This window comes from Eschrichtius robustus, chromosome X (assembly GCF_028021215.1).
Source record: "Eschrichtius robustus isolate mEscRob2 chromosome X, mEscRob2.pri, whole genome shotgun sequence".
Lineage (NCBI taxonomy): Eukaryota > Metazoa > Chordata > Mammalia > Artiodactyla > Eschrichtiidae > Eschrichtius > Eschrichtius robustus.
The window spans coordinates 15,859,068-15,876,845 of record NC_090845.1 but is presented as its reverse complement, the minus strand read 5'-3'; the positions used below and the strand labels follow the sequence as shown (position 1 = coordinate 15,876,845).

General features: G+C 37.1%; 1 protein-coding gene across 4 annotated transcripts in view; it reads left to right on the top strand.

The window, feature by feature from the left end:
* The window catches only part of LOC137757137 (sex comb on midleg-like protein 2), a 120,562-nt gene that overhangs the window by 93,127 nt on the left and 9,657 nt on the right, over nucleotides 1-17,778 (top strand). For all 4 annotated transcript variants that reach the window (XM_068533760.1, XM_068533761.1, XM_068533763.1 and 1 more), the window contains exons 14-17: nucleotides 1,544-1,755; nucleotides 13,420-13,546; nucleotides 15,949-16,152; nucleotides 16,872-17,012. In XM_068533760.1, coding sequence (XP_068389861.1) covers nucleotides 1,544-1,755; nucleotides 13,420-13,546; nucleotides 15,949-16,152; nucleotides 16,872-17,012 — 684 coding nt within the window. The remainder of the gene's footprint in view (nucleotides 1-1,543; nucleotides 1,756-13,419; nucleotides 13,547-15,948; nucleotides 16,153-16,871; nucleotides 17,013-17,778) is intronic.

Genomic DNA, 17,778 nt, shown 5'->3' with positions numbered 1-17,778 from the left:
AAAGATCAGGGGGTGATAACGTAAGGGATACTAGTTATGAGGGTTTTGGTGGAGGTGGACAGTTGGGTGCAGGTTGATAAGGGGGTAAAGTAAAGCCAGAAGAAAGCTAACAGATTGGATGAAAATGGAGAGGGCTTGTGGCTAGATCTCATAATGAGAATGAAAAGCATGATCAGTTGGTGTAAAGCAAAGATGACAGGTAAGGAAGTTGGAGGTGGAGAAGGGAAGCACAGTTGGTTATCTTGGAGATAGAAGAGCTTCACAAATTGTCTATTGATGAGGTCAGGATGATGGAGCATCAGAAGTATGATATTTAAATTCCTGAAGATGATAACAGGGAGACTCTGTAAGAAGAAATAATGTGAATTAGGTTACTAGAGTTATTTGAAGAAAGTGGAAGTGGGCATGGAGTATGAGGTAGATGATGGTAAAGAGTTAAACAGAGGCTGGTGTAAGTAGGTAAATTCCTATAAATAAGGGGAGGGGGAAAGTGATGGTGGCAGTTAAGTGGTCCTCCATTTGCCCTGGCAGCTGTTCCATCCTCTTGACTAGGTAATTGATAGAGGTAGATAAAAAGGCTGCAGGGAAGATGTGGTAGAAGGTCACATTTACACATAGTCTTTGAGGATGGGAGAAGCAAAGTGGTAGATTAGTTTCAAGTTGTAAAATGAAGCCCTCAAAATAAAAGTAGTTGATTTTTTTTTGCACAGATGTATAAATGTTTTACTTATACAGCTCCTCCTGTAAAGACTTTTTGACGTTAGTACTATTTACTATGTAAAGTTCATTTTTTGTACTAATGAAATTATTAAGGGATTAATACTAAAAATATCTCTTTTTACTTAACTATGAATATATACAAGAGTAACCTGGCAGGTAATCTTCATTTGAAATATTAAAACTGTTTTGATTGGGCTACAAATAACTAATAGATACAAATCACTTGGGCATGATAGTGGTCCTTCCATGACAACGTTAATGTAGAGTCTATATTATGGCTTATGAAGCTTTACTATTAAACATACATATAGGAACATAATGTATTTTAGCCACTAAAAAAAAAAAAAAAATCTAGTTAGGGGGATTCCCCTGGCGTTTAAAAGATGAAGCAGGAGCCGTTGGTAGCTGCTTTGTTATGTTTTTCTATATTGGTGGGCAAAATGATTCCTGTATATGGCATAATTGGATAGTATTTTCTGAAGGAAAAACTCTTTTCTGTGCCAAGGACTAAAAATATGAGAAGCAGACAAAAGGTAAATTGATAGAAATTTTCACTGTGCTAATTAAGTGGGAAGTTACTGGTTCTTATTATAAAAGCCTCTTTATTTTTTCTGGAGAATCAGACTATTTCCTGATAACCTGAAATCTTAAATACCTAAAACGTGATTTTAAATGGTACCTTTATTTTAAGTGGTTTTCAGTGAATGACCTTTGGAATATTTTTAAAGATTGAGTTAAATTTCTTCTGAATCATAAGAAGAAAATACCTTAATTATGTCATTTATTTTAATTGTATTTTTGTGTTGTGTGTTTTTTCCCTCAGTTCCTATTACAAAGAATATAGCAAAAACACATTCTTCCAAAGCAATCCAGTGTTCAATGAAGTCTCCACAGAAAACTGCTGTAATATTACCAACACAGCAGATCAGGAAATCAAGTCGGATTAAACCACCTGCACCTACTTCAGTCCCCAAGAAGGGGAGTACTGTTAAAAATATCACACCAAAGAAAAAAGGCCCAAACTCAGGAAGAAAGGTTAGTTGTATCTCCTACGAATTTGTATTACAGGTCTCCGTAGTGCCTTATTATTAAACATACAGTTTAGGACTTACTAAGAGTGTTATGATGCCTTTTAGGAATGTACCAAGAGTATATAAGGCTTTTTACAAGGTGGAGCAGGGAGGGGAAGGGAAGGATTGGGAGTTCGGGACTAGCAGATGTAAACTATACATAGGATGGATAAACAACAAGGACCTACTGTATAGCACAGGGAACTATATTCAATATCCTGTGATAAACCATAATGGAAAGGAATATGAAAAAGGATATATAACTGAGTCACTTTGCTATACAGCAGAAATTAAACACAACATTGTCAATCAACTATACCTAATTAAAATTAAAAAAAAAAGTATATAAGGCTTTTTAAGGCCTGTGTAACAATCAAGATTGTTATTTCTTTTCTTGGATAAATTTAAAACTGAATAGTGTTCGACCTCTTCAAAACCACATTGAAAATACTGCATGGGTGTATTTATGTTCGAGCCAGTTTATTTAAAACTCCGTATACTTTAAAAATCAATGCGAAGTGAATTTTACTGTACATAGATTATACCTCAGTAAAATGGGGGTGAGGGGGAAATCAGTGTGATAAATTCAGTGATGCTAAAGTCACATCCTACCTAGCTGACTCTCCCCCGAAGAAAACAACTCTAAAACCTGGAAATAATAGAAAAAGCAGGTACCCGAAGACACTGGAGAATGAATGGAAGCAGACAGACTGTGGTTGGGGGGAATACACATAGGAGGAGGGGTGTTATACGAAATTCTATATTCAGCAAACATACTCTTCAAGAATGAAGAACTAAAGACGTTTTCAGGTAAAAGCATACAAAAAATTCATCACTGGCAGAAAAACACTATAAGAAATGCTGAAGGAAGTTATCTCTAGGTAAATACTAATGACTTTCTTTTTGCTTTTTTCCTCTTAATTTCTTTATAAAAATAGGACTATTTAAAGCAATGATTATAATACAATACAGTCTTGTGGGGTTTATAGCATACATAGATATAATACATAAAAAAATTATAGTATAAAGGCTTAGGGGTGGTGCCGCAGACCGGCTGCAGAAAGCTAGAAGTTCCTGGCGGTGAGGGTTAAGGAACTGAAAAGCACCAGTATGGGGTCAGAAGGGCCAAGACAACTGATGGTTGCAAGGCAAGTTTATTCAAAGAGCATGAATGTATATATAGGTTTAGTACGGAACGAATATTAGACAATAAATCAGTAAACCTTGTATTTCCACATAATTCTGTCGCCACTATCTATTCGCCACTATCTATGCGCCACTATCTATGCGCCACTATCTATGCGTCAGCATGCCTTATGGGCCATTCTTTGGAGATACAGACTTCCTCCTCAGGGCAGCACGTCCTTCTTCTGGGGAACAACCAGGGGCTCTTAGATCCAGAGCAGGCACCTGGAACGAAACTGGCCGCAAGCCATTTTCCTTTTTTACGCTCAATACCGCAGCGTCAGGAGTGCATACCAAGAAAGAGACAAGCAGTTCCCCGGAAAGCAGAAAGCTGAATAAGCTTACAGCTTGGGGGCCACCACATTTCCCCCTTTTTTATTATTTTTTAAAGCTTGATAATGTAGTTTTAAGCCATGAACATCCTGACGCAAGACAGCGAAGCGCCCCATTACAAATCTAACAACACAAGGTAATAAACCGATCACCAATAAAAGTAGTACACCAATTGATATCAGGCCTGAGAGCCCTCCATGAATCCATTGTATCGGATTTAGCCCTTGTAGTTGATCTAATAATTCTTGAATCAAATTCTGGGGTCCATCTTCGTCCAGGTGGGCCTCTTGAATAGCTTGTATTTCGGCATTTAACTTTTGAATATCAAGGCTAATGTGTCCACCAGTCCATACACTTAATATATGCATTTTTACTTTTTCCCAATCCCTTTGTGAATCATTATATAAATGTTGAGTTACACAAATCCAGGTATATTTGGCATGACAAATCAAACGCATTTTTAATTTTAAAGCCATAACTTGATCCCCTATTCCTATTAGAACATTTTTTAATTCATCTACTTCCGTTTTTAGTTGGGTATCAATATGACTTTGTAGGGCTAATGCTACACTAGTATTTTTAGATAACTGATTAACATAATGAGCCTGGTGAATAGTTTGTGAAAGAGCAATCCCAGCAGTGGCTGCAGTAGCAGTTAAAGCTGCTAAGGCTAGGATTGCACATATTAGAACACCTATAAATCTCTTTGGTCGTTTTAATGCTTCAGTCAATTCCAGCCAGGCTTGCATGCCAGTGTTATGATACCATGGTTCAGACAAATTAACAGGTAACATTATATAAGAAGGTTGCTTCATAATCATAACAGATGTAGATCCTTTAACGGGCAAAACACAACTACTAAAGATACAATTAACACAAGTAATATTATAACCTATAGGATTCATAGTGTTTTCTACAATTAAATCTCCAATCAATAAAGCATAAGGAGGAGCGATGCAAGTAATCACCGGTCTATAAGAAAAGGATAAGGCAAGTTTCCAGAATTTCCATTGCTTGTAAAAAACAAGGCTGTTATTATTAACGGGGACAGAAGAAACTAGTATGGTGCCATTATCATAATCTAAAGTACACCAGACAGAGGCTTTAGTCCATGTATCATTACAAACAGGAAAATCAAACTGCGGGAATTCAGAAGCCATAAAAGCAGGAAATTGTAGTCCTGTGACAGTCTTTACGACCGTAATTTGATGTCCAGCTAATAACGTCCCTTGATTACCTATGGTAGTTTCAATACACAAATAATGTCCAGTATCTTCAATCCTCAAGCGATATATGCATAGAGAATGGTCCAACGAAGTATTAGAAGCAAGCTTAGTTACTCTAGCATTCATGTGAATGGGGGAACGTTATCCTTATACCAAAATACAAAGGTGGATAAATCTTCTCGTCTAGAAACAGTCTGTTTGCAAGGAAGACAAATATTAGATCCCACAGCTTTATACTTTTTACGTAAATGAGTAAAAAATTGAGAATTTACAGTGGTTTGGTAAGAAATAGCATGTTCTAAAGCAACAGCCTTAACACAACCCGAATTGGTACTCATAGGACTTAAACAGGGGGAGTATTAAACCAATTAGAGTAATTAACAGAAGTATTAGTAATAGGCAAATTTCCTAGCACTCTTCCAAAAGTAGAATCATTATAGAAAATTGGAAGGTCAGCTTCAGACCATGTAACAGGTTGTAATAAAGGAGGATCGGGTACATAAGCCCAATAAGATTTAGCCTCTATAGGTGGGGCTGCCAATACAGCTATCATGGCTAAAAAAAAGGTAAGAGGAGAGCGAGGATGAGCACTCTCCTCCATAATCCTACGTGCTTGAAATACTAAACATTGCAATTGATACCAAGTAATTTGATTTCGATCTCCCCTCGCCTCCCTGACAAGTTGTCTCCTACTCCGTCGCCGCATTCTTCTCGTCCGCCGGGGGAACCGGTTGGGGTGTGCTGTGGTCGATTGCGAGAGCCTCAGGCGACGCATTCTTCGAGTCAGGGTGTTTATTGGTGATGGCATGATAATGTCGAACCAAGCGCTCCGGGAGCCACCGAGGAGAGTCTGCCTCCCTAGGGAAAACACAAACATGGCCTCGGCCCCATACTAAAACAGGGTCTGGTCCATGCCAAAGGTTAGTCATGGGATCTTTCCATTTAACAAGCGCTTTTTCAGGAGGGGTTCCAGAAAGACCTGTAAACAATCGTTCATAAGGCGTGTGACTAAATGCATCTAAAGTTAAAAAATTTAAAATAAATAAAGCATGATTAAGCATAATCTGAGGAGATCTATCATATTCCCCCTTTTTTATTTTTTGTAATGTAATTTTTAATTGTTGGTTGGCACGTTCTACAATACCTTGACCCTGAGGATTGTAGGGAATGCCTGTTTTATGTGAAATATGGAAAGTTGCACAAAAATTGGCAAAAGCTTTACTCGTATATCCTGGAGCATTATCTGTTTTTAAAGCTTTAGGAATTCCCATAGATGCAAAACAATGAAATAAATGAGTAATTACATATTTAGTAGATTCCCCAGCCAAAGGCGTAGCACATATAAAATTAGAGTAAGTATCAACAGTTACATGAACAAATTGTAATTTACCAAAAAAGGGAATATGAGTAACATCCATTTGCCAAAGATGATGAGGGAGTAAACCCCGAGGATTGACTCCAAATTGTGGAACAGGAAGGTGGGGTAAACATTTAGAGCAGGACTTAACAATGTATCGGGCTGTTTCTCTAGAAATAGAGAATTGTTTTTGAAGCATAGCAGCAGATTGATGATGTAAATTATGTGATTGTGTAGCAAGATCCTGAGGTTGAGATAAACTTAAGGCTATATAATCTTTGTATTTTCGTCAGCCAATTGATTTCCCAAAGACAATGGGCCAGGGAGACCTGAATGGGCTCGAATATGTAATATGGCTACAGGAAAGTCATGCTGACGAATAATCTTTTGTAGTTGAAAGAAAGTCTGAAACAATTGAGAATCAACAGTATTGCCAATTATAGCAGTTTCTATGTTACGCAAAATAGTAACCAAATAATGGCTATCCGTATAGAGATTAAAAGAACAATGTGAAAAGATTTGAAAAGCCAAGGAAATCGCATGTAATTCAACTCGTTGGGCAGAGGTATGATCTGTTTGTTCTTTATGAAGTAAGTCATCAGAAATAACAACAGCGATGCCATTGGCAGAACCATCAGTAAAAACATTTGGGGCATTGAGAATAGGAGTTGAACAGATAGTTTTAGGAAAAATAAATAGATGTTGAGTAGCAAAATGAAGGAGCTTATTAGAAGGATAATGATTATCAATAATTCCTGAATATCCAGCAAAAGCAAGAGTCCAAAAATCAGAGACAAATAATAGCCAAGAATATTGATAAGTAGTATAAGGTATAATAATAGAATTTGGCTCATATCCTACCAACTGAATATTTCTTCTACGACCCAATTGAACAAGGGTTGCTATTAACTCATAATAAGGTGTAATGACTTTATTAGGCGTATTTTTCATATGAATCCATTCAAGAATTCCTGTTTCTTGCCATAATAAGGCGGTAGGGATATGTGACGTAGCACAGATTATTAATAGTATAGGTAAAGAAGGCTCAATTCTAGTTAGCTGAGCAGATTGTATTGCTTTGTTTACAAGCTTGAGTGCTTGTTGAGCTTCAGAAGTTAAAATACGAGGGGAAGAAGGATCAGGACTTCCCTTTAGGATATTAAAAAGAGGCTGTAACTGACCCGTAGTTAATTTTAAAGAAGGTCGCAGCCAATTAATATCTCCTAATAACTTTTGAAAATCATTTAAAGTTTTAAGAACGTCAGTCCGTATCTCTATCTTCTGAGGTGTAATATTATAATTTGTGATATACTTACCAAGATATGAGAAAGGTGGGTTCATCTGTACTTTGTCAGCAGCAATGACTAGTCCTGATCGTGACAAATGACTTTGAAGGGAATTATAAGCCTTAAGTAAAATATGTTTATCAGAATAAGCAAGTAATAAGTCATCCATATAATGAATAAAATATATCTGAGGGAACTGTTCATGAACAGGGGCAATAACTTGAGCTACAAACTGTTGACATAAAGTAGGACTATTAGCCATACCCTGAGGCAGCATTTTCCATTGATAACGTTGCATAGGTTCTATAAAATTTAAAGAGGGTAAGCTAAAAGCAAATCGCAACTTATCAGCTGGAAATAGAGGAATAGTAAAAAAGCAATCCTTAAGATCAATAATAATAATCATATAATTTTTAGGTATGGCTGCAGGAGAAGGCAAACCTGGTTGCAGAGCTCCCATAATTTGATTAACAGCACGTAAATCTTGCAATAAACGATATTTTCCCGATTTTTTCTTTATAACAAATATAGGAGTATTCCAAGGGCTATTAGACTTTTCTAGTCTGCCCAAAGCAAGCTGTTCATTAATTATATTATGGGCCGCCATTAATTTCTCCTTAGAAAGGGGCCATTGGTCCACCCAGACAGGATTATCAGAAATCCAAGTTATAGGGTCAGCATGTGGTGGAGGAGAATCCAAGGCCCCTAGAAAAAACCCAAGCCTGTTTTATCCCGTTTATTATCAGTCTGTAAGGGTAATTTATTTCCCTGTTGATTTTTTCCCAAACCATTCCTAGGATCATACCCTTGATTTAACAATATATTAGTTACAGTAGGGTTGGGACTAAGCAATAGGATTCCCATTTGTTGTAATATATCTCTTCCCCAAAGGTTAACTGGCAATCCGGGCAATACGTAGGGTTTGAATATTCCTTGATTACCTTCAGCATCCTGCCAATGTAGGTATTGCGAACTTTGTTGTGGAGAATTAGATTGGCCAATACCTTGCAACTGTGTAATGGTTTGGTGCACGGGCCAATTTTTTGTTCAATGTATAAACGAAATAACAGAAACATCAGCACCAGTATCTAATAACCCAGAAAAAGGCCTTCCATTTATTTTTAATACCAATTGTGGTCTTTCCCTACCAATTTGTTGAATCCAGTAAACTGCATCAGAGGAACCGAAAGCCCCAGTTCCTCTTTTGTTATGTTGTAAAATTTTTCCTTCTGGTATATATGGAATTAATAGAAGCTGAGCTATTCGCATACCGGGCGTGATAAGAAAAGATCCTTTTGATGTTTGAACCATAACCTTTAATTCCCCTTCATAATCAGCATCAATCACCCCAGGAATAATAGTTAAGCCTTTCATAGACATACTACTTCTTCCAAGGATTATACCAACCGTTCCCTGGGGTAAAGGCCCAAAAGTTCCCGTAGGAAGGGCTTGGGGTCCCATATCCGAGGTTAATAAGAATTGGGTGGAGGCACAGAGGTCCAGTCCTGCACTATTTGGCGTGGCCCTTTGAAGAGAGGAGATTCCATTCCCTGAGGAACAAAGGTCTGAGCTGGAGGCGGTGGAGCAGGTTGTGGGGGGATTATTGACATTGCTCCAATTGTTTGATGGGGCCGGAGCAGGCCCCTCCAGAAGTTTCCCGACAAGGGAGTTCCATCTTTATGAGTCACTGATCGACATTCTTTAGCCCAATGCCGTCCTCTTTGGCATCGGGGACAAATTGTGGGAGGAGGAGATTTACCTTGAGGCACAGAATTTACGACAGGCATATTAGGAGTATCAACAGTACAATTTTTTGCAAAATGACCTGGCTTCCCACATTTAAAACAGTTTTTACTTTTAGCATTTGGCCCAAATACTGCCTTAGTTAGGGCTGCAGCTATAGCTGCTCCCTGTAAGTAAGATGATCCAATATCAGAACAAACTCGAATATAATCCTCTAAATTTCCTTTCCTTTTCCATGGACGTATAGCTGCTTGACAAATATTATTAGCATTTTCGAAAGCCAATTGTTTGACGATAATTGCTCCAGAAGGACCATCAGAAATAATTCTATTAATTGACAGCCTGTAATAATCTAGCCACAAAATCAGCATAAGGTTCATCTGCCCCTTGCCTTATTTTAGCAAGGTCTTCAGTCCTAGTGGAGGCAGGTAAATGTTTCCATGCATGTAGAGCTATATGATTGATCTGAGCATAAGCCACAAAAGGGAAAGCTAATTGATCCTGTAATAACTGATGTTGTCCTTCCCCAATCAACATCTCATAATTTACTAGCACATTATGTGCAGTATTTCTTTCAGCTTGTTCAGCAGCCTTTTCATAATATTCTGATTTCCAAAGTAAATAGTCGCCACCAGTGAGACAAGCACGAGCAATAGATTTCCAGTCTGCTGGAGGCAATGCTTCTGTTGCAATAGTATCCAACATAGTAATAGTGAAAGGGGCTATAGGCCCATATTGTGCACAGGCTGCTTTTAAATCTTTCAAAACCTTAAAGGAGAGAGGCTGATATTCCCGATTATTTTGTTGTGGATTTTGAGGATTGGGTCGTTCCACCACCGGGCAGCAGAATAAAGGATCCTCCCCTCTATTAAGAGCTCCCCGTACTGCTTGTTGTAAAGGACTAAGCTTAGGAGGGATAGGGACAGAGACATGTAATTGCTGTAACCGCGGAAGAATATTTTCATCAGGATATTTTTCAGCCTCATATTTGGCTTCTTCACCCGCTAAATCAAAAGAAAAGTCATCATCATCAAGTGAATTAACACTCTTTATCCTCGGTGGCAACGGAGGAGCAGTAGCTACTGCAGCAATATGTTCTACAGATTTAGCTGTTAATTTTGGAACTGAATCATAAATTGGATTAAAACAATCTCTTATTAAATTCCACAAGCTAAAAATGGAAACTGAAACAGAAGATGGTCCATGTGCTTCATGATATTTAGATAACTCATCTCCTACACGAGTCCAAATTGCTAAGTCCACTGATCCTCCTTCAGGGAACCAAGGACAAGCATCATATACTAATTGCAAAAATTCCAGAAGTTGTGAGGTAGTTACCTTAGTTCCACGGGCTTTTAACATTGAAAGCAAAACCTGAGCAAATAAATCACGCTCCTTAGAGCCCTTTTGTCCCATATTATTTTACTTCTGACTCTTTCTCGAGTTACCGTCCTAAAAACGAAATTATTTCTTGTGGCCACACTATCTCACTCGAGAGTTCTACTTACCTGAAATCTTCCGAAATGCCTCACGCACTCAGGTCCCTGTGCGGGCGCCACTTGCCGCAGACCGGCTGCAGAAAGCTAGAAGTTCCTGGCGGTGAGGGGTAAGGAACTGAAAAGCACCAGTATGGGGTCAGAAGGGCCAAGACAACTGATGGTTCCAAGGCAAGTTTATTCAAAGAGCATGAATGTATATATAGGTTTAGTACGGAACGAATATTAGACAATAAATCAGTAAACCTTGTATTTCCACATAATTCTGTCGCCACTATCTATGCGCCACTATCTATGCGCCACTATCTATGCGTCAGCATGCCTTATGGGCCATTCTTTGGAGATACAGACTTCCTCCTCAGGGCAGCACGTCCTTCTTCTGGGGAACAACCAGGGGCTCTTAGATCCAGAGCAGGCACCTGGAACGAAACTGGCCGCAAGCCATTTTCCTTTTTTACGCTCAATACCGCAGCGTCAGGAGTGCATACCAAGAAAGAGACAAGCAGTTCTCCGGAAAGCAGAAAGCTGAATAAGCTTACAGCTTGGGGGCCACCACAGGGTGAGGGATATGGATTTGTAGCATTGCAAGGTTTCAACATTTTCTGTTAAGTAGTACAATATTAACTTTATGTGGATTGTACATTGAAACTCCCAGAGCATATTGTAAAAATACAAATGCAAAGAAATATAGCTAAAAAGCCAATAGGAAAATTAAAATGGAATTCTAAGGACTATTCAAGTAATCAACAACAACAAAAAAGAGGAAAGTAAGACAGAGGAACAGAACACAGAGGAAACAAACAGAAAACAAATAATAAATGGTAGACCCAGACCCAAACTTATTAATAATTACTTTAAAAATTAGTAAACTAAACTTTTCAATTAGAAGACAGAGATTATCAAAATGGATTTTTTAAAAGATCCAAATACATCCTGTCTACAAGAAATACACTCTAAATATAAAGACATAGAATCTCTCTAGATCTGTTAGAACTGAATTAAATTTCAGCAGTATTACCTTAAACATTTCTGAGTTCAGCCACCTGATATCAATATATATAACGTTTCTATTTTGTTACAACTAATGTTTGCAGTATGGAGCAAAATGACAATACCATTTTGATTTAAAAAACTTACATTAATATTGGTATTTTATTTTAAAAGGCATTCAAAATTTATAAAATAAAAATGAAAAGTCAATAAAACTGAATATTTTTCAAATATAAAATCATAAATATTGAAAAAATCAAATAAGCAGATTATTCTAATGTAAATTCTTAGCAGCTGAAATTTTTTAAATTAAAAATAAATTATATAAGGGGACTTCCCTGGTGGCGCAGTGGTTAAGTCTCCGCACTCCCGATGCAGGGGGCCTGGGTTCAACCCCTGGTCAGGGAACTAGATCCCACATGCATGCCGCAACTAAGAGTTCGCATGCCACAACTAAGGAGCCCTGGAGCCGCAACTAAAGGACCCCGCCTGCCACAACTAAGGAGCTGGAAAGCCACAACTAAGGAGCCCTCCTGCCGCAACTAAGACCCGGTGCAACCAAATAACTAAATAAATATTTTAAAAAAATAAACTGTATAAACTTAAGGAAAGTTAATGAAATTTAAAGGCAAATCATTTATTTTAAATGCATTTTAAAAATTAAAATGTATCAAGGGTGTCATTGATGCATATATTTAGTACATATTTTCCAGTTGCTGAAAAAAGTCTTTGTGATTAGCTGGTATATGGTCAAGATATGATAACTCCAGAAAGTTTCTCTTCATTCTTTTACTTTCAAATAATTCCAATGCTGATTTGACAATTTTAAAGAAATCTTTTTGAAAATATTGTTGTATGGTGGTGAGGAGGGGCAAGGGAAAGATAATGTAATTTTTTTGATAATAAACTTTTTTGTTGCAAAAGAAGCATTTCAATTCACCTTCATGTTTTTTAGCTTCATTATTTCATCATAAAAAGATGAAGATTCAACTCTTTGAACTAGAGTAGGAATTGTTCTTGCTGTACTCTCCTTTGTCAATTATTTTCTTCCCTTCCTTAAGCATTCTAGAAGTATGGAAGCATATTTTCCAAATAACTATTCAATTTACATTGTTAGTGCAAACACACTATTTTGGTATGTCATAAGTCAAAGGATTTAGATGTTAGATTTTTAAAATACTGAAAGAATGGGAATATATTGACACAATAATTGTAATTTAGTATTTTCAAAATAATTTACTAAGGTACTGTGAACCCAAATGACAGTCACTAATTTAAACAAATAAAGAAAAATCCGACAACAGAGTGTTTGTTTTTTTCTCCTTTTTCCCTGCCTTTTAAAATATCTTCTATTTTTACCTTTTCTAGGCACAAGATCCCCTTCTCTGATACTGAAGAGTTGTGTTTGAAGATAGCTCCTAGAAAACCCCAAGAGTTGATATAAAATAAACAAAACACTAGTGATGTTAACAATACCCAGAAGACATTTGGTTCTTACATACAATAGGCATAATTTTGTATGGACTTTAGCAAGCCACTTACAATTTTGTCAAAATTATCGTATGTAATATGGAGAAATGCAGGCTAGATATGGTAAAAACCCAGATGAGTGACTGCTTTCTGAAGACACACTTTGTCCTCTGCCTTGTTGAGGTCCCCCACCCTCATCTGATGGATTGCTGGATTAGATTTCCAAACTACTTTAGCAGTGTAAAAAACTTACTGGGAACCTCAAAAAATATAAAAAATAAAACAAGTTTTACAGAGTGAATTATTTTGGCTAAAGTGTGACTAGTTGGAACAGGGGGTAGGATTGGGAATCCCAGCCTCTTGGTCTCTTCCTCTCCTACCTGACCAGCTTATGGGCCCCTCTTAGGAGCACAGTTTGAAAAGTACTGCAGTTTGTGACACAGAGATTTCCAACCCAGAAGACTTCAGACAACTGATCATTTGTGAACCAGTGATGCCAATAATTTTATGACCTCCTTATCTAGGAATTTTTTTTTTTAACAGGAAAAATGTATTCCTGTTGTATGTTCCACATCTTCAACTCCTCTCAGTACGCTGACCAGAGAATGTCGTGGTGCTTCATATGATAAGGATGCTGTTGCTGGGTCATCTAAAATAGTGATGTCTACAGGTAACTTAATATTTTTAAAAGAGTATAAAATTAGTTATCTTTTGTTGTATTATTTTCAGTGTCGTTGAAGTCTTGGAAATAAAATAAGAGGGAAAAAAGATGATAGTAAACATTTCTTTTAGCATTTTTCATATTAAAATATTTTGAAATTCTGATTGTTCATTTTGATGTCAAGGAAAAACAATCTGTTTAAATACATAAGTCACTTGAAAATTCAACACCCTTAAGATATTTTATCCCTCTTGGTAAGATTTATAAAATTTACATTATTGTCAAATCTATTCTTGTTTTCCCATTATCTCATTTCACAATTTGTCTTTTTTGTTTTTCATGTATTTTTAAGGTGCCTCAAACCTTATTTTAATGCCTTATAAAATTTTCACAGATCCTTGCCTGTCAGGGGGCATGATGACTTTAAATTGTTCTTTGCTATGTGAAGAGTGTGAAATGACAGACACTCAAACTAATCAGTCCCTTTTATTTGTCATTTCCTGGAAATTTCCTTATTCCTTTCCTGTTTTTTTTTTTTTTTTTAAATTAATTAATTTATTTATTTTTGGCTGTGTTGGGTCTTCGTTTCTGTGCGAGGGCTTTCTCTAGTTGTGGCAAGCGGGGGCCACTCTTCATTGCGGTGCGCAGGCCTCTCACCGTCGCGGCCTCTCTTGTGGAGCACAGGCTCCAGACGCGCAGGCTCAGCAATCGTGGCTCACGGGCCCAGTTGCTCCGCGGCATGTGGGATCTTCCCAGACCAGGGCTCGAACCCGTGTGCCCTGCATTGGCAGGCAGATTCTCAACCACTGCGCCACCAGGGAAGCCCTCCTTTCCTGTTTTTTAAAGCAAGTTTTTTTGCTCCCTCTCCTAGACCCTTAATTATCTCTCTTACATTCTTCTGTTCCTTGGACTTTTCCCCTCAATTTTTCTTTTCTTATTAAAAAGAAATTATAATTTAATTTAATTTTTTGAAATAGAAATCACTTTAAAAATGATTATTGTAACATACCCCCCCCCTTTTTTTTTTTTGGCTGTGTTGGGTCTTTGTTGCTGCGCGTGGGTTTTCTCTAGTTTTGGCGAGCGGGGGCTACTCTTTGTTGCGGTGCACAGGCTTCTCGTTGCAGTGGTTTCTTCTCTTGTTGTGGAGCACGGGCTCTAGAGTGCAGCCTCAGTAGTTGTGGTGCACGGGCTTAGTTGCTCCGCGGCATGTGGGATCTTCCCAGACCAGGGCTCGAACCCGTGTCCCCTGCATTGGCAGGTGGATTCTTAACCACTGCACCACCGGGGAAGCCCGTAACATACCTCATTTTGTCTCTTTATTATTTCTGAGTTTTAGTCCATTAGGAGGGGAGCCTAGCTAAACGAGTATAAACATTGAAATCCTTGTTTAGCTCACTTGTGTTCAGTAGAACTTTGTCCATGCCATCAGCACCTCAGGTTAAGTTTTTAATAGGTGTTTCATTTCTGTGACAGAGTCCATCCTTCCTCTGGCTATTGCCACAAAGCTTAATTATATATTTCAACATAGTGAAAGTGAGATTAATGGGTTTTTATTGTACTAAATATAGACTGTATACATGAAAATTTTGCAATATATTGAGTAGTGGATAAAAATAATGTGCCTCTTGATTTAGGGGGACAATATATTTTCTGTTTGTTAATAATCATATTACGTTGTGTGTTAATTTGTATTTGTTGATTCTCAGTGAAGAAAAATTATAGAAACTTGACTGATTGTGATTATAGATTATTTGCTTCTAAATTCTAAATGCTTTTATTATACGAAGGAAAGCATTTATTTTTAAAATTTTCTTCCGTGAACCTCAGCATGTATATAAAGAACATTTTTATTTTCTTAAAGATTAATGAAAAAAATTTCTCTAGGTCATTAGAACTTACTGTGACACATATCTGAAATTATTTGGTTACTTTAGAAAATACTATATAACGAGAGTGCAATATTGTTGATTTAAAATAAATTCAGTCCAAAAGGAGTGTGCTAATATGACCAGTTTTGAAAGAAAATTCTTATAGTGTGATTACTGTTAAAAAGTGAAAATATTCTTGTCTTTAAGCCATTTTATATAATCTGAGAATGTGTGAAGAATTGTTTTGTGATGCTACTAAAACTTGTATTGTTTTTATTATAATCAGTTTGGGCAGAATTCTAGAAAATGGAATAAGCATTTGGATTATTTATTTCTAGATTTAATATATTTACAAAATGTGAAAATATATTTACATATATATTTTTAGGTAGCAGAAAGGATCACCGATAGTAACTATGTTTAGGTTCTCTTTGAGTGAAGCGTGGCTAATGGGATATATAGTGATTGATTATGTAGTGTTTATGTTCCTTCTAACCAATCTCATTGTTTGTTATATCTATATAATACACATTTTTCATCAAGTCTGTGTCTATGTAAACAAACATGGAAACTGTGGCCCTCACCTGGATCAGACGAAAATCCAGCAGCTGCCCGACCACTTTGGCCCAGGCCCTGTCAATGTGGTGCTCCGGCGGACGGTGCAGGCCTGCGTGGATTGTGCCATTCAAAGTAAGACTGTTTTTGGATTCCTTAAGCCAGATCATCGTGGAGGAGAAGTGATAACCGGTATGCTCATCTAATCCTTTATGAGGTTTTATTCCCTAATTTGTTTGTAGGTTTCAAGAAGGCAAGGATTTTATAATACATAGATTATTTTATAAATTTATATTCTGTTAACTATAATATTTGAATATTATATTAATGTAATAGAATATGTATAATAATTATATGTTTATAGACTTTTAACCCTGGTTTGGAAAGTTTAACTTTCAATATAGACAAATAATGTCAGAGTAATGCTGTATATTGAGGTAAGAGGTACAGATTTTTCCTTTTACCTGCTACGTTAAGCTCACTATAGATAAAGTGAGCTTAATATATTTTAATTTTTTTAGAAAACAGACTAATCTGTAAGAATCTCTAAATAAAAATGTGATTCAAGAAGTGAGTAAGAGGTAAGATACACATGGCTTTCATGATTGTATGATCAGATACTGCATTTGTACCCATGGAATGTTTGGAAGAGCAGGAACTATTGTACATCAGTGGGTTTCTGTTGTTGTTGTTTACTTTATGAATATTTTTAAATGAGAATGCTTTTATTAGTTCAGACTATTGTGTTTGAATGAGAGGAACTTTTATAATTTAAGATTATTCCTTTATAAATTACAAAAACCACACATTAGATTTATAATACATTTCCTAAATTGATGGCTTTTATTTTTGTTGATGTGGTTCTCATCTTTCTGTGATGTAACTCTGACATCTTTTCTTCCCTATAATAGCCTCCTTTGATGGGGAAACTCATTCCATCCAGCTCCCTCCAGTGAACAGTGCATCATTTGCTCTTCGCTTTCTTGAGACCTTGTGCCACAGCCTGCAGTGTGATAACCTTTTGAGTAGCCAGCCTTTTAGCTCTTACAGAGGTAATGGTCATAGTCCTGCAGAGCATGATCAAAATAAATCAGATAAGAGAAAATGTAAAATTTTATACTGTGCTTCTATTTTATATTAGATTCTACATTAACTTGAGAATCTTATATAATTCAGTTTTTCCTGTGTCTTCCTCAAAGTAAACCTTTTAGCCACAGTGAACTAATTAGACATGTATAATATATAGTTTTTGTTCATTCAAAGTGGAAAAGTAATTTCTTATTGAATTCATAATTAACTTGAGAATCAAAACCTGAAAGGTGTATCATTGTGGGGTTTCTTTGTTTTTTAAAATTGATTTATGTATTTATTTATTTTTGGCGGCGTTGGAGCTTCGTTGCTACGCATGGGCTTTCTCTAGTTGTGGCGATCGGGGGCTACTCTTCGTTGCGGTGCACGGGCTTCTCATTGTGGTGGCTTCTCTTGTTGCATAGCACGGACTCTAGACGTGCAGGCTTCAGTAGATGTGGCTTGCGGGCTCCAGTAGTTGTGGCTTGCGGGCTCCAGAGCGCAGGCTCAGTAGTTGTGGCGCACGGGCTTAGTTGCTCCGCAGCATGTGGGATCCTCCCGGACCAGGACTCGAACCTGTGTCCCCTGCGTTGGCAGGCGGATTCTTAACCACTGCGCCACCAGGGAAGCCCCCTCAGTCCTCTTTTAAGTACTGTCTGTATGGTATATTTTTTCCCATCCTTGTACTTTCAACCTATTTGTGTGTTTGAATTTAAAGTGTAGTAAGTTTGTAATACAACTTTTAAAAAA